General features: G+C 42.2%; 1 protein-coding gene across 1 annotated transcript; it reads right to left on the reverse strand.

The window, feature by feature from the left end:
• Positions 1–657: 657 nt before the first annotated feature.
• Positions 658–2087, reverse strand: LOC120105823. Its single transcript, XM_039118578.1, has 5 exons — positions 2063–2087; positions 1868–1958; positions 1683–1741; positions 990–1107; positions 658–893 (listed from the first exon to the last, which is right to left on the reverse strand). The coding sequence occupies exons 1-5, from the start codon at positions 2085–2087 to the stop codon at positions 815–817; spliced, it is 372 nt and encodes a 123-aa protein (XP_038974506.1). The 3' UTR covers positions 658–814.
• Positions 2088–23861: the final 21774 nt, after the last annotated feature.

Below are 23861 nucleotides of genomic sequence, written 5' to 3' on the forward strand. Positions count from 1 at the left end.
TTTTCAGTTTCCTATGCCAATTATTGAAATTTGGACCAGTCAACTTGTCATTGTCCAACAATGAGCGAAGTGATAAATTAGTGGCCTTTTCTGCATAAAAAGAAAATTTGGCTATTAGTATATGAATTGACTAAACACAGTAGACTTGGACTTTAGTCTAAAGATATTCCCACTATTTTATACAAATTGGTAGCCTCTACCTCTAATTCGAAAAATTACTCCTAATTCTTTAGTGGGCACTAGAACCCAATAGATCCCATATAGGCCCGAGTGTAGCTCGGCCAACCCATATGCACCTATTGGTAGGTTTCTTAACCAATTGCTTCACCAAGCAACTTCTAGTTAGGGCTGTTAACGAGCCGAGCCGAGCCCGAGCCTGGGAAAGCTCGGCTCGGCTCGTTTCACAGTAGCTCGGGCTCGGGCTCGGGCTCGGTAACGAGCTCTGTATTGGGCTCGGGCTCGGGCTCGCTTGGTAAAGCAAAGGCTCGGGCTCGAGCTCGTAAAGCTCGTTTCAATTACGAGCTCCTGAACGAGCCCGAGCTCGGGCTCGGTACGAGCTCGGTACAGGCATATATTTTGTCATTCAGATCATATGATAGTTGAATTTTATTTCTTGGTTTTATCTTCTTGATCACTGAAATTTGCATTTGTTGCTTGTTTAACAGAAACCTCACAACTTGAAATTGGAAACATAAGTACATTAACTTATTCTGTTGTTACAGATGACAGTACATTATGAATACTAATATTGACTCGACCAGTTTCAGAATGAAGAAAAGAGGAGCCTCATGATGCTCCTTGGTCCTTGCTCACACTAGTAGGCATTGTTGAGGTAGAAATACAAGCCAGCTAGCCCTGCAACTCCAAGCACTATGGCAACAGGTAACGCTTTCCTGAAAGCACAAGAGTTTCAAGAATGATATATATAAGCGAGATATGCTTTCAAACACTCAGGATCCACCCAAAATTACTTATAGTGAGGCAATTACCCAATGGCTTCATCTCTTTTCATCTGAGCCTTCCTGGCTTTACGGGCATCTGTGTCATTTGCATCCTTGGCAACTGAAGGTTCATATGGCCTGAATCTCCGTTTGGGAGCCCCGCAGACTATAAGAAATTAATTAGAAGTCAGGAAATGCATTCTCTCTCCAATTCTAGCCAATTCAATCATGGAAAGAAATATGTAAGATTTCAACCGCTGTGGATAAAAATATCAGTAACTTTTGGTGGATTAGTGCTGATCTTTTTATCTTAAACTGGTGTTCGAGGAAAAGTTTGGTCAAACTATGTAGAAATGTATAAAGATCATGTTGCTTGCAGTTTACTTTCCTGGATGTATGGAACACCTTCTTATGAAGCAATGAGCTGGTACTTTAAAATGCCATGGGTTGAAAAGAAGAAGACAGCAGGATACTTAGAGAAAAGATCTGAAACCATGTAACAAGACTGATTGCATGGGAAAGGAATGGAGTGTTAAGATCAATCAAGGTGAAGCCAAATATATCAGGGACAATGCACGAAGTAATTATGTATTAAAGATGGTATTATTTTAGGACATATTAGCATCCTTAGCTTGACTAGATAAAATGATTCAGGACAGTCAGAGTTTAATGATTTAATCACATACGAGATAGAGAAAAAAGAAGGAAACTGGACATGGAGAAGAAAAGGATACAACTCACCAGGGCAGAAATACTTATCTGGAAGCTTCTCAAAGGGTGTTCTATCATTGTATATGTAACTGCACATAATTTAGAAACAAATCACAGTTAAAAGACATCTGAATGCATTAGTACTCAATGCAGTATCAGTAAAATAAAGCTGAGGAGAATGGAGAATTAGGTTGGTGGGGAGAAGGGATTATGACCCGCAGTCGCGGCAGATGTAGGCCTGCCTCGAGGCGACGCGCATGGAGAACCTCGGGGCGGCGGCAGGAGCTTGTTGCAGGGGTGACAGCACTCAACAGCATAGAAATAATTGATGCATAAACACAAAAAGATGAGAGCAGGAAAACAAAATATGCAAATGAAACACAATCTAACATCAAGTTCAGCCAAATAACAAGGGTCATTGGTGGGCTGCAGCATCAGGGGGTCGCCGGTCGGAGTCGGGGAAGATCCGGGAGGAGCAAGTCGAGGGATCGACTGATCGAGTCGTCGTCTCGTCGAGGTCCAGCCGTCCAGTCGTCCAGATGATGGAAGCCTTGGAAAGGGTGAGGGGTTCGGAGGAGAAGGAGGGCCGGAGGGGTTCGGAGGAGAAGGAGGGCCGGAGGGGTTCGGCGGCGCGGCGTGCGGGCGAAGGGAGGCGGAGCGCGGCGGGACTTGGGAGTCGACTTTCGAGTGGGAGAGGCCGAAATCGGGGGAGGAGGGCTGGGACTTGGCCTTGGGAGTCGACTGTCGACTGTCGTCTGTGACGTCTGTCGAGTGGGAGAGGCGGCCGAGAGGGAGACAGGAGAGACTAGGGCATCGCCGAGCTGATGAGCAATTGAGCATGAGTGGTGGTGATCACGATCTGGGTCGATGGACGGTGGGGCTGGTCCGGCTGGAGAGTGGGCCGGCCGGGTGGGCCTATGGCCATGGGAGACTAATCAATCAGCATTCAGCAAATAGCTAAAGGCCCAAGCTCATTTGGGCTCGTGAGCTGCTCGAGCTCGAGCTCGGGCTCGAGCTCGGATGTAAACGAGCCTCATATTAGGCTCGGGCTCGGGCTCGTTTGACTAACGAGCCGAGCCCGAGCCGGGCTTTTACCGAGCCGAGCCCGAGCCGAGCCCGAGCAGCTCGGCTCATTAACAGCCCTACTTCTAGTGATGATTTTGTCCTAGGTTTTCCGGCAGGCGTGTGGCGCCTCCACCGAATACCCTAGTCAGGTCCAACCATTAAATGATAGGGTTAAGTCTAATCAACTAATAGACGACCAAGCCCGAGTGTGGCTCGGCTCACCTGACCGCCTATTGAAGGTACACTTAACTCATCATATATTGAATGACAATTCCAATGCTTGATAAGTACCAGGCGTGTGGCGCCTCCAATAATTATCAAAACATTGGACCCATTATCACCCAACTTAATGGGAGGCTATGACCTAGTTATCTCCATAACCATTTCATTTTAAGGACCTAATAATTTTAGAGGATTTCATAATTAGGATAGATGAGAAGATTCGGTTAGTCTAATTTCTCCCACTGACTTCACCAAATCAGATTAGACTCAAACCGGTTAAGGAGACACCTAAATCAGTCATACTGATTTTCCTTAAGGCATGGGCTAACTCGAATCATTAAGTGATCCAATCAAAATGTGATTGACCATGTCGGCCAGGTAAGTGAGATCGGTGGAAGGGATATGCCATTAACTCAACAAAGACGAATCAGTGCGAGTAGCTCCCAATTAAAAACCACCGGTCAAAACTGCCAAACTTACCTTAGACACCGACTGGTTAATCAATTTCGATTTGATTACTCAAATGACTCGAGCTACACCTCTGAGCCTAAATCAAGTTCCATCTTGGTCTAATCAAAGACATGGAATTGATCAATCTACAACTATTGTATTTAACCTAGAGTTTCCTTGACCTAATCTAGTTACTACTTAATTAGATTTGATCAATTAACTCTAATTAGACCATGTTTGATTCTAACCTTAGGTCTAACCCAATCCTAAGAACTTGATTCAAGCTAACCCATATGCCCAAAGAATTATGCAATGTCAATTAATTGAGTTACAATTCTATTTCATAACACTTAATTCTCAATTAAGTTTAGACTTATGAAAGTTTTGATCATTGCATATTTCTTTTTAATTACATATTAATTACAATCTTTCAGTTCTTAAAACACCATTTTCAGATCTGAGTTTTTGTAATTAATCACATGTAATCAGATTTAATTCATGTTTAAGGCATTATGTTTTATGTTCATGCATCACATATACATAACAACATGAATTAATACAAACAACATACATCTTATGTATTTGTTTTTTCACTTTTATTTTCAGATCTGATTTGTTCATTAAAATCAAAGATCATATGAATCATAAACTTTATTTAGATCTAATCTAAACAATATTATGATTTCAGATCTATTCATGTTACTAATCCTAACACAAACATGCATCATATGCATCCAAAATTTCAGATCTACTTAATCATGCATAATCAGCAATTAAATCAATCATAAAAAGCACTTTAGATCTAATCTAAACATGTTAATGATTTCAGATTTAATTGTAAGAATTAAAACATAAAAGTTTAAACATAAACCTGGCTCTGATACCACTGAAAGTGAATCCTAGGTTTTTCGGTGTTTAGCATGCTGAATTTTTTTTTTTTTTGAAAACCATGGCTGAACCTGATCGGGTTGCCTACGTACCCCTTCATAAGGGGGATCAAGCCATACGTAGTTCTTTTTAAGTTTTAAAACGCAGCGAAAAAACCGAATCAAACAATTTAATTCATGCATGCTTACAAGATCAAATCTAGAAATCAGCACCTTAAGAACACATAGGATTATGCCGGAATCGTTTAAACAATTATGCTAAAACTTTTATGCATGATTAACTATCAGATCTGAAACTTAAGAACTCTATTCCAATTAATCTCCGAATATCCATCGAATGGATTCTGGAGATATCTCCGTGAGGAGCCCCAAAAGAGGGTAAAACCTCGGGGAATTGGACCTAGACCTTGACACCATAATAAATGATTAATGCTAGATTAATACCTTTTATGATGGATGAAAGTTGTGAATCTGATTCCTGACTTCGCAGCCACGCACACGAATGGCCTCTACGAGAAGTACACGCGAAGTTCTGAAGGATCTTCTTCCGCAACAGTGCTAGCAGCTGCAGAACACTTGAAAGCTGAAATCTGCCCGCCGGGATTCAATCAACTCTTGATCAATCGTCTTGAAGCAGATAGAGATGAGGTTTGTAAGGGAAGTAGAGGACTCAGATCTGATCTTGAATCTTCTAGATATTCACCCTGAAAACCCTATCTAAAATGGAGAAGAAGAGGAGGAGGAGGCGGGTGAGGAAGAAGGCTGCAATGGATGTGTTTTTGGTGCCCATGTTTGACCCCTTTTAATGGCCTCCGAATTTTTATTCAAAATTCGAAATTTATTTTCAAAAAATCTCTTTTAGTTGGCACATGCAAAGGAATAGGAACAACCCAAATCAGATCTCAACTAAATCTGATTTAAATTTCAAATTTTAAACACATGTGCAAGAGGGAAGGAATTTGAAATCCATGCGGCAAGGTAAAACACTTCATAATTTCGAAAATCACCTCTTGAAATTCGAATTTAATCCATTCAAAAACTCAGACGCCACCTTGGCTGATGGTTTGAGTGATTAAAATCATTTAACACATTGCTTAATGTTTGAATTTAAATTCAAATAACAAACAATGTCGCCATGTGTCAAGCAATGGGTCCATGTGCCATGCAATAATTTTGGTTTATTTAAAATTCGTGAAATCCAATTCCATGTCACCAATAATTGCCACATCATCTGAGCCTAATCCCCTTGGGTTGCACCTAATCAAATTTGGTCAAACCCGAATTAAAACAAAGCAATTTGGTTGAACCCAATCTAATCAGGTCAGACCCTGATTGAGCTCAAATTGAATCCAATTCAATTTTGGCTCATGAAAAACTCAATCAAATTGAATTATTACTTTGTGTTGGACCTAATTCAATTAGGTCAATCCCCAATTAAGAACAAACTAATTTAAAATTAATTTGATCAGCTTAAGTCCTTTTTGGTTCTGACCTAATCCAATCAGGTCAAAACCCTGATTGAGCCCAAACTTGAATCAAATTCAATTTGGCTCATTCTTAGCACAATTACTCAATCAAATTGAGTTTATTAGTAATTTAATTACTAATTAATCCTTCAATAATTACTTTAATTATTTTATAAGATAATTTGCTAATCAAATTGACTAAATTACCCTTGAATGATTCTTAATCATTCATCAGCTTTCTTGATCAATCAGGAATCTTCTATGCGTGTGACCTCATAGGTTCAAACCTAAGCCGGTAGTATAGGAACAATTTTCTACACTAATCGATGTGACCATCTAGCAATGGTACCCGACGTCTAGATAGGTCGAATATATGCGAAGCAAATATTCTGGAACCCTGAACTATGGTTACTGTATAATTCAATCCCTTTGACTCCTAATGCCAGGATGACTTAGAGCTCACTGTCAACCCTATAATTAGTACATCCATTATGTGATTAACTTTAGATATCCGTGACTCCTCACTGGGATTACCCTGGCCAAGGTTTTGCTAACTTAATCACAAGACATTATCTCCTATTTTCAGGAGGGGTCAATTCCATCTTGACTCACAACTGACTACGCAAGTACTTGACTGCACCCAGTGACCTTCCGTCACTGAATTAGAAATTCAGGTAGTCCGGTACCAAAAGTACAGTGAGTTGCTTGCTAGTCACAGATTGCGGTCTCAGGTCAGAGGGCCAAACTTATACCCATATCCACTCGGAACATCTCTCGACAGTTAGAGCGTTCCGGAATTGGTCACGTTTAGTGAAATGTACTTCTACACTTCACTTGTGTGGCAATACCAGTGTCTCCACACTCCTTGGTTAAGAGGACAACCAACGTATATGTCACACAACGACCTAATCTCGATAATGTTGTCGTCCTAGTAACAACATATCATTTCGTCGCAAACAAGTTTAAGGACTCAAAGATAAATCCTCCTTTATCATAACATAAGTCCTAAGGACTTCATCATATAAGAGTTCATTTGAAGATGAAATGATGAATAATGCCAAATAACACTTTATTAATTTGTCAATTCATTTACAAAATTCAATCATCAATATGCTGACGATTGACATTTAGGATACAAATTCCAACAATTTATTCCTGTTAGTACTCCTTTTAGATTTGAGAAGCTTTGGCTTTGCTATCCGCGGTCTTGGGAGATGGTCAGGGAGGCATGGAGTACACCAGTCAGAGGAGATGCTATGTACCGGATGTCCTGTAGACTGGAACTGACAAGAAGAAGACTGAGGAGGTGGAACCGCAAGGAGGTGGGGAATATTTTAAGGGGGATTGAGGATTCAGAGGAGGTCATTTCCAGACTTTAGTCCCAGGAGGCCCAGAGTGGAGGCCTATCGGAGGAGGAGATGGGGGAGCTTAGATCACATTTGGCGTTGCATGACTCTCTTCTCAGACAGCAGGAGATATTTTGGAGACAGAAGTCGAGGGTACAGTGGATTTTGGAGGGGGATCGGAATACCAGATTTTTTCATCAGGCGACATTGATCAGGAGGCACCAGAACAGGATTAGAGCCATCAGAGATGAGGATGGGCAGGTGTCGGAGGATCCAGATATTATACCGAGGATTTTGAAGAGCTTCTTCAGGGCTAGGTGGACTGAGGAGACAGAGGATGTGGGCCCAGTAGATATTCCGATGCCTCCGGCATGGGTTACGGAGGAGGAGACTGTAGCACTGATTAGGCCAGTATCGGAGAGGAGATTAGGGAGACGGTCTGGTCCCTTGAGGGGGACAAGGCTCCAGGGCCGGATGGTTTTCCTCCGCTATTCTTTCGGAGGTATTGGCTGATAGTGGGACGGGATATGACGGCAGCTATACAGCAGTTTTTTTAGCACAGCTACATTATCTGCTGACTGGCAGAGGACGTTCATCACATTGATACCGAAGCAGCAGGGTGCTACTGAGTCGGGGCACTTTCGCCCGATTAGCCTGTGCACGACCTTGTACAAGGTTACATCGAAGATTCTTGCCGCTAGGTTGAGGGACATTCTCCCGAGGTTGATCAGTCCAGAGCAGAGGGCTTTTGTGAGAGGGCGGAGCATCACTGACAACATTCTTATTACACAGGAGTTTATGTTTGACCTCCGTAGGGCCTCGAGGAGGAGGAGCTTGATGGGGATCAAGCTTGATATGGAGAGAGCCTACGACAGGATGAGCTGGAATTTTGTGCAGCAGTCCTTGCAGGGGTTTGGCTTTCCGGTGAGATGGATTAGCTGGGCCATGGGATGTGTTCGGGGCCCCTCTTTTGCTATTTTGGTGAATGGTACGCCGTCCCGTTTCTTTGAGTCTTCCAGAGGATTGCGCCAGGGATGTCCTCTCTCCCTCCTGCTTTTCATTATCTGTGCAGATGCACTTTCGAGAGCTCTGAGATATGCTGTGTCTAGGGATGAGTTAGAGGTTTATAGGCCAGTGGAGGGGGCTACTCCGATCTCTCACATGCTTTTCGCCGATGATTGTTTACTGCAAGCCCGATCGACCCGACAGGCTGCAGGAGTCATTAGTAGGATCCTTCGAGACTATTGTGCTGTGTCGGGTCAGAGTGTCAACTTGTCAAAATCTGCTATCTGCTTCAGCCCAAAGACTACATTGGCAGTGAAGAATTCTATCTTGGAGATTTTGGGGGTAGGTGAGCAGGATGGCACTTTGAGGTATTTGGGGATTCCACTCTCAGGTCAGCGACTACGTAGCAGAGACTGTTCTTCTCTGGAGCTGAGTATTAGACATAGATTGGAGGGGATGGCAGATGCATACATTATCAATGATGGGGAGGATACTTTGGTTCGGTCAGTCCTTACTTCGATCCCTACTTACTTTCTATCCAACTCTATCGTTCCAGTGACATTCCTGAGGACTCTTGAGCAGCTCTTTAGGAACTTCATCTGGGGGAGGAGTAGAGGTAGAGGTGGGATTCATTTATTGGCATAGGAGGTTGTGTGTCAGCCGACCAAATTGGAAGGTCTAGGGGTGCAGTCATTGGTGGTGAGGCGGGAGGTTCTAGCGGCACGGCATGTAGCTAGATTCATACTGGAGCCTGACAGTATGTGGTCCTCGTTGAATGAGGGCCAAGTATGGTCCTCTGCTGCATGGGTCACGGGTTGGCCGTCATCATTCATCGGTGTGAGGGAGATGTGTGGCCAGCCAGAGCCATGTTGGTGCTTCCGGAGATCAGATGGGCCATCGGGGATGGGCGATCTATCGATGTTTTGGAGGATAGCTGGTGACGGAGCAGCCGATCAGTCGGCTGCCGATCATGGTGGATTCGACGAGGCTGAGTGGATATAGAGTCTGTGACTTGCTAGACCCTGTTGGGGGCCGATGGAGGACTGGATTGATTCGAGAGGCTTTTGGGGAGCAGTTGGCCAGAGTTGGTTCTGGCTCTTCCGGTACCAAGCCCGGGAGGAGCGCTGAGTAGGGTTAGTATGGAGGTCATCAAGCCGAACGCTGGGTACGAGCTAGGGATCTCCAGGCTTGTACAGTAGGGAAGCCGGATCGGTAGATTGAGGGTGGATGGATCTGAAGGATGCGGATCCACCCGCGTGTGGCCCTTTTTCATCTGGAAGGTGGCATGGGGATGCCTACCGACCAGAAGCTTGTTAGTTCGGCGAGGAGTGCGGAGCACCCAGTTCTGTGAGGTGTGTTCGGAGACTGAGGAGACTATTGATCATGTTCGTTTTGCAGTGTCCCAGGGCCGAGAGAGATATGGAGTAGATCACCTGCTCCCTTGCCCCAGGTGGGGGAGTCGTACAGGATATGATCCATTTGCTGAGAGTTTCTATGCGGGAGCCCCAGACTCTGGAAGGTGGGGATCCTCAGAGCATACCTGGCCTACCACATCTGGTTGGACAGGAATGCCGGCATATTTGAGGATAGGCGGTCGACTCCGAGGCTGGTGGTGGATAGAGCTGTATTGCCAGGCGATGGAGGTTACCGCAGCTAACCACGTTGTTCTCTTCTGAGATGGCCCAGGGACATCTGGAGTATTCTTTCCGCTGTTATAGCGCCCAGGTTCGCCCTTGTTATCTTGGTGCCCCACCCCTTGGTCATCCTCAAAGTGAATTTCGACTGTGTGGTCATGTCGGTGGAATGGTGTACTGGAGGTATCGGATTCGTGGATCAGAGAATCTCTTTTTGGTAGACTAAGTAGCAGCCCGCAGGACGGTGGCACTTCTGGGGATTACTGTTGTTGGGGCAGGAGCTCCGGGCTGCAATGGGAAGGGGCTTGACATACATGCGAGGAGGACCCTTGGAGCCGAGAGGGCTGTATCTTCGAGGAGGACTCTTTCTGTGGTGATTGGACTGGATCCGAGGTGTGGAATAGATACGGGGATGACCATCCTCTTATTAGAAGAGACTTCGCAGGATAGTTATGGAGAATGGGTGGGTTTGGTTGTTTCCCAATAGTGTTTCGGGAGGTGAACCAGGGCAGCAGACCTGGGTCCGCCTCCTTCGTCGCTAGGCACTCCGGAGACTTTTTATGGACATTTGCAGGAGAGATTTCCTCTCCTTTGTACTCTTTACTTTTTCGTGACTGGGCAGGATGTACTCAAATTAGAACTATATAAACTGCCGTATTTACCAAAAAAAAAAAAAGAAAAAAAAGAAAGAGTTTGCACTGAAAATATTCGGTAGGCGCGTGCAGAAACCAGAGAAGTCGTTTGAGAGGAAAAGGATTCGGATGGCGGGGAGTAAATATTTGAAGGAACAAAGAAAGAGTTGGCAACTGAAAGATAGGTATGCATTGCCACGCTAAAAAGAATGAAAAGAAAAATAAGCATGCAGTGTAGATGGGGTACATGAGATCTTACCGTATCCAGCCGGGCCCACCACACTGTCTGTGCTTGCTTATGTCCAGCGCTGGCGGCCCCAAAAGGCCCCTGGTGCCCTGGTCAGATGAGAAACATATCTCAAGAGCCGGGGTTTGGATCTTCTGAGCCAGCCTGAGCATACGGACCACAAGTCGGCGAATTGAAAGATGTATCTCGAGCTACCCTGATATCAGGCAAAATATATATAGCACCTTTTTTATTTCTTTTTGATACAAACGGGGGCTTAGGCCAGAAGGAAAATTATTCCCGCTGAAAAGCTACTCTGAGAGCATGCATCCGCCTTGAATATGGGTTGCTTTAAACACAGCAGGGCTCTTCTCCATCGCCACTATATATCTTTCAACGGTGGCTCCTGCAAGATGAGAGATGAAGGAAAATTAATCCACGATATAATAGATACAGAATCTCACTCCCATGCCAAACCTGCTGCATGCTGAGCCGAATCAATGCATCATGAAGCCTTGCCCAGGCACCCACCCATTTCGGCACATGGAACAACACGAGCTGTGAGCTGCAATCCAAACAGCCCGCAATAGTCTGCCCTGTTGATCTCTCATAACAAAGCCTGTCGTTCGCCTTTTCATTAGAAACAAACACATCGAAGTTAAGCTTACAAACACCAGAGGGGGAAGCAACCGCACTAATATTTGTGTTGGAGGTGAAGAAACTTTTGTGTTAAGAATTACCCAGAACCTTGACTGTGTTTGGAAGCCTCCGGTAGACATGTAAATGTTCATATCATGACAGAAATAGAGAGTTTTCCTTACCACATATCATGACAGCTACTAGTGGATCTGACGCAAAAGCACAAGGCTTTCCAGCCGGTTGAGATTTCCATTTAAAGTCCTAGGAGAAACTTTGATATGTGTTAACATTGTGTATTTGTTGAGTCAGGTCTATGCAGGAGGCCGAACCCTCACTTAGAAGATACCAGATTTCCTGTTTCTTTTTTGTTTTTCTTTCGAGATATTAGCCAATGGTTCTGTTTGGAGCAATATCAGAGTTTTAGTATACGGATACACTCTTCTATATTATTTATATTGTCATGTTTTTTGGTATGTTTTATGGAGTATAATTTGTTTTTGATCACAATGCAGGAGCATGAGTCCAAGCCTCGGACGAGCGTGGAGATTAAGTCTCGTCCTTGGGTGAGCACTAAATTACATTGGGTCAACAAAATTCCAGCACTAAATTACAGTGGGTCCAAGATTTCCAACATCTAGTCACATTGAGTTCCAGTGTTTCATTGCCCAATTACTTGGAGTCTATATGGCGTTGAAGAGCCCATAATTTGTTTGAAGTCTTTGTAATGGTCCATGTATCATGTGAAAGAGTCCTAGCTGATTTACACTCTTAGTCCATGTGTCCATTAAAGAGTCCAAGTTAATTAGAAGTCTTGAATTAAAGAGTTTGGGTTCCAACATTGGTTGTGCCCAATGTTAGATTGAGTCCTTTTTTGTTTGGCCATGTTGAGTCAATTGGAGTTTGGGTCCCAACGCGCATGAAACCACATTGAGTCTCATGGCGCTGAACGAGTCCTTGAGTGATTAGAGTTTATCTATTTGGTCCATATGGCGTTTGAGGGAGGAGTTCTAGCCGACTTGGACTCTAATCCTTGCGCCATGGGGAGTCCAAAATTGCGTAGGAGTCCAATCATATTATTTGGTTTAGTCAATAGTTTTTGATTTAAAAGAGGTCCATGTTAAGTAGGAGTCCTAGTATAAGTAGGAGTCCTTGTTAAAGATGAGTCCACAAAAATTCAAATTGTAAGAGTTCTACTTATCCCAACCTCTTACTCTATATAAAAAAGAGATTGAAGAATAAAATTCCAAAGATAGATTGATTTGAGTTTTGAAACCATTGAGAGGTTTACTCGTGAGAGGTGAGATCCTTCTCCCCTTAGTGAGACTCCAAGAACCTTTGGTTGAAGTCGGTGAAGGTGAGACTCCTTCTTCGTGCCAACGCCTTGGATTAGAGTGAAGGTGAGACTCTTTCATCCTAATCCATAGTTATCTTTTCCTTCCCTCATGTTTTAGCAAATTCCTTCTCATCCTCACGCCAAAAACCCTTCTTAATCTCACGCCATATCCTCCCATTTTTGAGAGTCCTAGTGGAATGGAAGAACTCTCCTTTTTCCTCATGCAAAAGCTTATCCCACGCCATCCCTAGAATCCTTCCCCAAATTTTTAGGATCACGGGCCAACCAAACTTGCATCCCCGGCCAACCGAAACTTGCAATCCCAGCCAATTAGGATGCGCGTCCCGGATACCCCATACATCCTTATCTTGCCACCTCACCTAGAATCCTTCCCCATTAGGACTCCTAATCCCCTTTCACGCCAACAAGTTCCTCATGTCCAAACCCAACCACATTGGATTCCCAACCCAATTCCATCTGCCCCTAACCCAATCAAACACAATCCCAATTTCAACCATCAATCATTGAATCCAATTGAACCTATTAAACATCTTCTTCCATCATCTTCTTCCTTTCCCAACCACAAAAATCCTAGCTGCCATTGAAGAAGAAAGAAGAGAGAGAGAGAGAGAGAGAGAAGAGAGAGAGAAGATTGTTGCCCAAGGTGACAAGCCAAGAGGGGGGGGTGAATTGGTTTCTTTTACTTTTAACTATCTTACTTGCGTTAAATGATGAGTTAGTAAACTTAAACAAATCACAATACAAACAACAAGAAGTATAGTGGTTCGGTGCTCTCCTTAGCACCTACGTCCACTCCCCAAGCGACCCCTTGGGAATTCACTATAATCCCGCGGATTACAGTTGGATTGTTTTCCGGGCTCACAATCCAAAAACCTTTATACTTTGTTTTTTCCGGGTTCACCAAAAATCTATGTTGGTTTTACGGGCTCACCAACGAACCTTTGTTGGTTTTACGGGCTCACCAACGAACCTTTACAATTGGTTTTCCGGGTTCACCAATCAACCTATCCGTTGGTTTTGCGGGCTAACCAACCAACCTTTACAAGTAATTTAACAAAATAAAGAAAGAAGATTTAAACTCCTAGATGAGCAAGATAAAACAATATAATCTACAAAGAAGAGTTTAGAAAGTATTTATCGCTTGTAGTGACTTTTCTCTTCTTTGTCAAGGATGCTTCCACTCTTCAAGGGAGGATGGAGCTCTTGATGACTCTTTGAAATCTGCTCAACCCCTTTCTTTGATTCTTGAATGAAGCACTTGGATGAAGAAGATTAGGGCACTTTCTCTTCTTGTGTACTCTTTGATATTCTTTGGAAAAGATGTTCTATCTGATGAATAGTGCCCCTTTAAATAGTTTCTACATCCATTGGACAAGCCCCAATGGTTAGAATTCAAAACTAGCCGTTACTTACTGTTGGAAGGACAAAAAGTACATCTGCAGAACTAGCCGTTAAGCTTCTGCCCCGTGTTTGGGTCGGCTCAACCTGTCCTTGGGTCGACCCAACTTTCACTTGGGTCGACTCAAACTTTCCTTAGGTTCGACCCTCTCAGAACCACAGAAACTTGCAATTCAGCCTTCCTTCACTTGGGTCGACCCAACCTTTCTTTGGGTCGAGTCAAGGTTCAGTTGGGTCGACTCAACTTCTTCTTGGGTCGACCTAACAGGATTTCCAGAGAACCTTTTCTGTCTTCTGTTCTGTCTTGCCTTTGGGTCGACCCTCTCAGGGTTTGGGTCGACTCAAGCTTGGGTCGACTCAACTTCATCTTGGGGTCGATCCTCTCAGTATTTCCAGAGAACCATTTTCCTGAGTCTTTGAGAGGCTTGAGGTTTGGGTCGACTCAAGGAAAGGTTTGGGTCGACTCAAGCTTGGGTCGACTCAACTTCATCTTGGGTCGATCCTCTCAGTATTTCCAGAGAACCATTTTCCTGAGTCTTTGAGAGGCTTGAGGTTTGGGTCGACTCATGCTTTCCTTGGGTCGACCCAACTTACTGTTCATCTGTGCCATTTTTGCAGAAGTGTGCCAAATGCTTTCTTGATGTGCCGGGGTCGACCCAATCATCCTTTGGGTCGACTCAATCCACACTTTGCCTGCATCTCAAGGTTAGATTCATTCAAATAAACAATGAAATGTATCTATATCAATTTATACAAATATACTGAGAGTAATAGACTTATAAATGAAGTATCGATTTAACTTATAACAATACCCTAGATAATTGCTTGTTAATCATCAAAATAACACTATCATCCTCAATCTCCCCCTTTTTGATGATTACAAAATAAAGAGTATGAGCCTATTGATACTTATCTTAAAATCAGTTTTTGAAAGGGCATAACTTGCTGAATTTCAGCTTTTCATATATAAGAGTGAAGTCTCCCCCTATATCATTCAACATGTTGGCCAATTTGACTTTTTGAATTGCTCCCCCTTTTATTTATAATTCATTAAAGATGAAACTCCCAAACGTTTGAGATAAAACATGAGTTTCAGGTTATGTATCGAGGTGTGAAAGGTGCGTGCCAAATTCTAAAATTCTATATGCCAAATTCTGAAATTTGATAGAAATTTTTGATTTGATCGTTTCATTGTTGCAAATTGCTCCTCCTTGGATGTATATGCTTTCCTATATTGATTTTCAATTTGTTTTACAAGTTATTTTCATTATTTCTCCTTCTTTCTTTACTTCTCCTCTTATCACTCTACCCTTTACTTCTCCCCTATTACTCTTTCTTTACTTCTCCCCCTTTTTGTTATCATCAAACAGATGCATGGGAAAAGACACAATAAATAACAAACATTCAAACTTCATTGATCAAAATAGGAACATTTTAGTACATTCATGCCCAAAAACAAAAACAAAGACAATGTTCCTTAATCAAAGTTCAAAGATACATGATAAAGCAAAATACATATGAGACTAGATATCTAGCCTAGGCTCTAAACAGAAATGCTAATATCAGCCTAGGGAGTATCTAATGGCTGGGATCTAGTCCTCATCCTCCTAGTGTACGTGGCGAGGGGAGGTCTGTTAGAAGTATGCCCTAGAAGCCAATCTGGCTGACACATTATTAATTCTAGGGACATAATTTTGTACTTGACTATTTATTATTGAATAAATAAAAGACATCTTTTCATTCATATTGTTTATGTGTCTATGAATCGTCCAAGAAATTAATAAGATGATGATGCATATTCTCAAGAGTTGAGAATTTGAGCCATGTATCATTGGTGATTAATTTCTAAATGCTCCTGATCAATGGATCATCACAAGGACGGTGATCGATCCGATCAGTGCACAGATCACTTTCCTTCTGGATGGACGAGACTTGAGTCCACAGTGTAGGGACACTGAAGTGATAGTGCAGGTGCTTGTTAGAGAACAAGGGTACTGAGCGTGACCAAGACAAGAAGTCACTTGGATGTCTATCCACTCGTCAGTGACTTGCTTGATGTTGCAGTAGTGTGACTGGTCCTTTGACCTGCGGTGCTTCGGCTACTCACAGTGAGGTTATTGTAGTTTGACTGCACACATACATGGTCTCTAGCCATATGGGTACATGCAGTGTAGATTGGCTGCAGTAGGTTCACTGTAGGAGTAGGGTATGCCACCTATAAGGAATCTATCGACCTTGATAGATAAGGAGTGATCCTATGTGATTTGTTTAGACTGAGTTCTAAGACCTTGGCCAGGGCAGTAATATAAAGTGGAGAAAGAGTTTTTCCACTATCGAACTCGAGTCAAATAAATCTTCACATATGACAGACGATGGGGTTTGACGAGCTGTCCATGACCTCTGTCCTGTAGGGATCCACGATAGTAGGACTGTATCACACGATAACTGCACCTAGAGGTTCATCATTCTATTCTACTGGGTAGCCACTACATGCTGCTAGTTGTCACTGGTGGATGGTGGGACTCACAGGGATTATCTCGATGATCGATAAACCCTAATGAGTAGAGTTGGAATCGTTCCAATCCATTGAAAGGAGTTTTCAATGATATTGTGATAGAAATCATAATATATCTCACTACCAGTCAGAGTAGAACCTATGGAGTCACACACATTAGAAGTATTGACCGATCCGATGGTTGAATCGTGATTAGGAATCACAAGTAATCAATTAGATTGATATTCAGTTGAAGAAGGAACAAAGGGAATTAATTAATTGGACTTAAACGCAAATCCTACTTCGAGTAGGATTCGTAGAGTCCTAATTGGATTAGGACTGGGAATCCTAGTTAGAGTAGGACTGGAATTCCTACTTGGAATAGGATTTCTACAATCCTAATTAGATTAGGAGTTTTGAATTAAAATTGGATTCCTACTTGGAGTAGGATTCCTAGAGTCCTAATCGGATTAGGACTTCGGATTCAAATTAGAGTCCTAATTGGATTAGGACTAAAATTAAATAAGTCCTAATTTGATTAGAGTTTCTTAAGTCCTAATTAATTATTAATCTAATGAATCAACATGACTCCTAATTGGGTTAGGATTGAAGAGTTCAATTGAGTCATGGTTCACTCAAGTTCTAATTGGATTAGGACTAGTATAGATTGAACCCAATTGATTCATGATTTGGTTAAACCCTAATTAGATTGGGACTAAACCAATTTGGGCCACCCAATCCTCATTAGATGAGGATTAGGGCAACACAAAAGGGAGGGGCTCACGCCCCTCCCCTTTCTCCTCCTTGGTGCGGCAACACAAGAGGGGCCGGCGCCCCTCTTGGAAAGCAATCAAGGGCTCCTAACTTGTAGGAGCCCTTCATGTTTTAAAAATGGGTGAGGGCGGCAGCTAGGGCTTCTAAGAGTTTTTCCTCTTCCCTTGGAGCCGTGGCCACCCTCTCCCTCCCTTGGTTCAGCCGCCAGCAAGAAGAAAAAAAAAAAGGAAGCCATGGCGCCCTCCTCTTCCTCCTTTCCTCCTTCCAACGCAGGGAAAAGAAAGTAGGCTGCAGGGGCTTTGCTTCTTCCTCTTCTTCATCCTTCTTCTTCCTCCTCTCAAGTATATTCAAGAGTTGAAAGAAAGAGAGGAGAACAGCCATCAAAAGTTATCTCTGCAAGGGAGCTAGCACCCCAGTGAGATAGAGAGCTTGGATCGGATTCTGCTTCGTGTGGATACCCGTAGAGGCCGGACACTTGAACGGCTTCAAGCGAACCCTCTTCCAGAAATCCTACGATCATCAGATAGTGGTGAAGTTCTACCCACTCAAAGGTAAGTAGTAGATCTGAAATTAATCATGTCTTTTAATTTTAATCTCCCCTTTAGATTTCATAAAACTGAGTTAGAGAACTCTAGAAAATTTTTGAAATCTACGTTTCCTAGAACGTTCATGAGATGAACGCCCCCGCACGTGTCTTTCCGCTGCGATCGTCGCAACGCGTGTGGGGGTAAACCAACAGTGGTATCAGAGCCGCGTTTATGGGATTTAGATTAAAATTGATAGGCTTGATTAGGATTTAACTTAGATCTGAAAAATTTATATGCTTGCTGAAATTTCTGCGTGCTGAAATTTCAGATTTCAGCATGCAGATTTTGTTTGGAAAAACTAGATCTTGCATGATTAATTTTAATTACAATGAGATTGCAATAATTAAAATCATATCTTGCATGATCAGAATTTCAGTTGATGGCATATTTAATCAAAATTTCCAGATCTGAAATTACATAAGAAGTATGTGATAAGATTCATTTAAAGATTCATGATCATGAAAGATAAATTTCTATTTATGCCTAAGCTTAAAAGGAAATTGATATTTGCATGATATGCATAGGATATGATCAAATCATAGAATCATGTTTATTAAAGGATAATTTTGTTTAGGATTGTGCTTAAAAGAAAATTAATATATGCATGAGATGTACATATATGTTAAGCAATTTTTACATGAGATGTATATATATGTTAAGCAATTTTTACATGAGATGTGAATAAAAATCCAAATAGGTTAGGACATTTACATAAGATGTAAACCTAAACTAATATGCCATTTACATAAGATGTAAACACATAACATGTGAAAGGATTTCATATTCACATAGGATGTAAACCTAAACAATATGATGTTTACATAAGATGTAAACGCATAACATATGAAAGCAGTTTTATATTTACATAGGATGTAAACTTGAACCAATGTGACATTTGCATAAGATGTAATTATATAACATTTGGTTTGGGATAGATTGTTACATTAAATGCAAATCTTTTGAGACCTAAAACCTCCTCAATCAAGTCGAGAGTGAACCAACATGAGCGGGTCATATTAGATTAATTGATCTAATTGGTGTCTAGGAAAGCATGAAAGGTGGTTACTTAATTAGGACCTTACTCTCTGTAAGGGGAGCCTCCCACCTGCTTACCTGGCCAATTGTTCGATTACCTCTTATGAAGAGCTCAAGTTGCAAACACTAAGACTTGATTAACCAATATTAAGTCAATAGGTCTTCCACTGTAGTAGAGCTGCTAAGGTCTTTCTGATGTTGATTTGTCTCGGCTGGACACAGTGGGCAAGTTGCATCGGGGGGCTGGACCTCTCTATAGGCATGAGATGTTGTAGGATAAAGGTGGGGTTGGGCACCAATAACTGTTAGGTGAGGACCCAATGACGACTTTATTCCTACGGTTATACGGTGGGTCTGACTTAACTAAGAAATGGGACCAATAACTGTTAGGTGAGGTTTTCATGGCTTAGAGACCAAGTTGCACTGCAACATGCTTGAGAAGCATTGTACAAGAGTTGTACATTCATCAATCTATGTGTCACCAATAACTGTTAGGTGAGGTGGCATGTAAATCGGTGGGACCGCAGTACCCACTAGAAACCCTAGTCGTGTGGGATTTCCGTTTTCCTACCAGGGGAGTGTGAGGGATTCGAGAAAATAGTGGGAGTTACATTTGTTCTAAAAGACCTTAGAACAGATTAATGATCAAGTACAAAAGTCTAATTAGAATCTTTACTCTCTGCAGATACAATGTCAGCTTCAAACCCTTTGACCCATATTCTTGAGACCAACCGACTGACTGGAACCAATTACAAGGACTGGCTTAGAAACCTCAAAATTGTTTTGGACTGTGAGAAAATAGGCTACATACTCGATTCAGATAGCCCCACACTACCAACACGTCCTACTGATGTTGATTTGTCTCGGCTGGACACAGTGGGCAAGTTGCATCGGGGGGCTGGACCTCTCTATAGACATGAGATGTTGTAGGATAAAGGTGGGGTTGGGCACCAATAACTGTTAGGTGAGGACCCAATGACGACTTTATTCCTACGGTTATACGGTGGGTCTGACTTAACTAAGAAATAGGACCAATAACTGTTAGGTGAGGTCTTCATAGCTTAGAGACCAAGTTACACTGCAACATGCTTGAGAAGCATTGTACAAGAGTTGTACATTCATCAATCTATGTGTCACCAATAACTGTTAGGTGAGGTGGCATGTAAATCGGTGGGACCGCAGTACCCACTAGAAACCCTAGTCGTGTGAGATTTCCGTTTTTCTACCAGGAGAGTGTGAGGAATTCGAGAAAATAGTGGGAGTTACATTTGTTCTAAAAGACCTTAGAACAGATTAGGATCAAGTACAAAAGTCTAACTAGAATCTTTACTCTCTGAGGATTATAAAGTCAGCTTCTAGACTCTTAACTCATATCCTTTAGAACAACCGTTTGACCAAACCCAATTATAAAGATTGGCTCAGCAAATTTCAAAAAAATAGTTTTGAATTGTGAGAAATTAGGGTATGAGCTAGACCATGGAATCCCTGTATTACCAATCCGTCCGATCACTGATCAGCGTAAGACGCTTGTTAAGTGGACGAACAATGACAATAAAGTTAGGTGCTGCACAATGGCATCCATGTCCAATGCATTACAATGCCAGCATGAGAACATGAAGATTGCCAAGGACACATTAAAACACCTGCAAGAGTTGTATGGTGATCAGAGTCACGCAGCTTGGTTTGCATGTCCAAGAGGCTCTTCAAGGCCAAGATGCGTGATGGGCAATCTATCCATGATCATGGTTTGACCATGATAAAGGACTTAGAGAAGCTTGAGAAGCTCGGCATGACCATGCACAAGGAATTGCAAACGGATTTGATCCCGCAATCCCTTCCAGCTTCATATGAATAGTTTATAGTAAACTACCATATGAACAAGGTTGTATGCACTAAAATAGAATTGTTAAATAAATTAGTAACTAACTTAGGGACCTTGAAGAAGTTCAAGGGGCATCGTTTTCGCTGTCAAGTTGGTTTCTACTTTCAAGAGATAGTCTATTTGGAAGAAGAAAAAGCCTACGAAGAAGCAGAAAACTAAAGAAAACACCAAATAAGGAAGTTCCAAGAAAAAGGCCAATTGCAAGGAAAAGTGTTTCCATTGCATCATGGATGGCCATTGGAAGAGGAACTGTCCTGCGTACATGAGAAGCATAAAGAACATGAAGGGTGACAGACCTTCAGAAGGTATGTCAGATATGCTCAGGATACTTAGGGACTGTTACCTATTGCTAGCAGAAATTTGATTTCTGTAGCACCGAAAATTTTTTATTAAATTGATTCAACATGGTTTTAAGATTGACAGTCTCTATCACAAACATATGGATGTATCTGTGAATATATCTGAGAAAACAGTGAATACCATAGGATCTAATAGATCCAAAAATGAGATAAATCTAAAGTATTTATGGCACCTCAGGCTTGGCCATATAGGAGAAGACAAAATAAACAAATTGGAGAAACATGAGCTTTGGGCTCATTGACTTTCGAGTCATATTTGATTTGTGAATTCTGCCTTCAAGGAAAGATGGCCAAGTTATCCTTTGTAGGACACAGGGAGGTCCACTGAAATACTTATCCTAGTACACACTGATGTGTGTGGCCCATTCGATGTGCAGGCTAGGGGTTATAATTTTTTTACTTTATTTATCGATGATTACTCACGGTATGGATAAGTGTATGAGACACAAATATAAAACTTTTGAAAGGTTCAAAAAGCTTAGATATGAAGTAGAAAAATAAGCACAAAACTCATTAAGGTTCTTCGATCAGATCGAGGAAGTGAATACCTTAATGGAGAGTTCTGTGATTATCTCAAGGAGAATGGTATAGTTTCATAATAGACTCCTCCTGGAACACCTCAGCTCAATGGAGTGTCAGAGAGGAGGAATCGGACTCTATTGATATGGTCCAATCCATGATGAGCTTCGCTGATTTATCCTTGTTTCTTTAGATAGATGCCCTATTTTCAGCTATTTACTTGTTGAATAGAGTTCCCTCTAAAGTTCATTCCTACCGCACTATATGAGATATGACATGGTAAGATCTCAAGATTTGGGGATGTCCGGCCCACGTCAAGAGACTACAGGCGGACAAGCTAGAGGCTAGGACCATAAGTGCTCGTTTTATATGATATCCTAAAGAGTCATTAGGATACAATTTTTACGTCTCAGAGGATCACAATGTGTTTGTGAGCCGTCATGCCATCTTTTTTTGGAAAAACAGTTTATCCTTGATAGAGGCAGTGGGAGGAAAATTGAGCTAGAAGAGAAAATCTCTGAAAAGCAACGAGTCATGGATCCTATCGAACCCATTAATACAGAGCCAGTACACGATGTCCCTCAACCACCTCGCAGATCAAGTAGGGTCTCCCATCCTCCCGATAGATACTTAGGTATACTAGAAGAGGATATCGAGGAAATGTTCCTAGTGGGAGATAGGAATCATATACAAGATCCCAAAACCTACGACGAGGCGATATCTGATATCGATTCTCAGAAATGGCTGGAAGCCATGAAGTCAGAGTTAGACTCTATGCATTCCAACCAAGACTGGACCTTAGTAGACCCACCAGAAGGTATTGTACCTATTGGATGAAAATGGATCTACAAAAGAAAGATAGGTTCGGATGGAAAGGTAGAGACCTATAAGGCAAAGCTTGTGGCGAAAGGGTATAGTCAACGCGAAGGCATTGACTATCAGGAAATCTTTTCACCTGTAGCCATGCTAAAATCCATCCGAACATTGCTTGCCATTGCAGTATTTCATGATTATGAAATCTGGCAGATGGATGTGAAAACAGCTTTCTTGAATGGATATCTTGATGAAGACATCTATATGGAACAGCTTTTGAGTTTCACTTCCAGTGATGGAGATCACAAGGTCTGCAAGCTACAAAGGTCCATCTGTGGACTAAAGCAAGCATCTCGGAGTTGGAACACTCGTTTCGATGACGCAATCAAAACGTTTGATTTCATCAAAAATAAAGAGGAACCGTGTGTTTACAAAAGGGTTAGTGGGAGTGCTGTTTTTCATACTGTACGTGGACGACGTCCTCCTGATAGGGAATGATATTCCCATGCTAACCTCGGTCAAGGTCAGGTTGTCAAAAGGGTTCTCCATGAAAGACCTTTGGGAAGCATCCTATAATTTGGGAATAAAGGTCTATAGAGATAGATCTAAAAGGATGCTTGGCCTATCACAGAAGATGTACATAGAGGAACTGCTGAAAAGGTTCAGCATGGAAAACTCTAATAGGGGTCTCTCACCCCTAAGGCATGGAATTAATCTCTCCAAGAAGATGTGACCCAACACATCTGAAGAGATTCAACGCATGAGCAAGATCCCCTATGCATCAGCAATAGGGAGCCTCATGTATGCCATGCTATGTACATGACTTGATATAGTACATGCTGTGAATGTCACGAGCATATGTCAATCAGATCCAGGCAAAAAGCACTGGATAGCTGTGAAGAACAGTCTTAAGTACTTGAGAAGAACAAAGGACATATTCTTGGTCTTTGGGAGAAAATCAGAGTTGAAGGTAGAAGGATGCACACATATTGATGATAGAAAGTCTACATCAGAATATGTGCAATGGTGGTTCAGTAAATTGGAAGAGTTCCAAAACAACCGATCATTATAGATTCTACCTTAGAAGCTGAATGTTAAGCCGTCTCTAAGGGTGCAGTGGAAATCTTCTGGTTTAAAAGGTTCATTGCAGAGTTAGGTGTAATGTCATCAGATGACATAACACTCTACTGCGATAACAAAGGCACCATAGCACTAGCTAAGAAGCTAAAGGTCTCATCAGAATTTGAAGCACATAGAGCGGCAGTTTAACCTAATAAGCGACTACCTCGAAAAAAATAAGTAGAGGATCAGAGAGTAGACTCCACAGAAAATGTGGCGGACCCATCCACTAAGCAGCTAAGTCGGCAGAAAACTAAAAGCGCATCTTGAGAAGATGGGGCTTAGGTTTATGGCTGATTGGCT

Source organism: Phoenix dactylifera, unplaced genomic scaffold (assembly GCF_009389715.1).
Source record: "Phoenix dactylifera cultivar Barhee BC4 unplaced genomic scaffold, palm_55x_up_171113_PBpolish2nd_filt_p 000375F, whole genome shotgun sequence".
NCBI classification, from domain to species: Eukaryota; Viridiplantae; Streptophyta; class Magnoliopsida; order Arecales; family Arecaceae; genus Phoenix; species Phoenix dactylifera.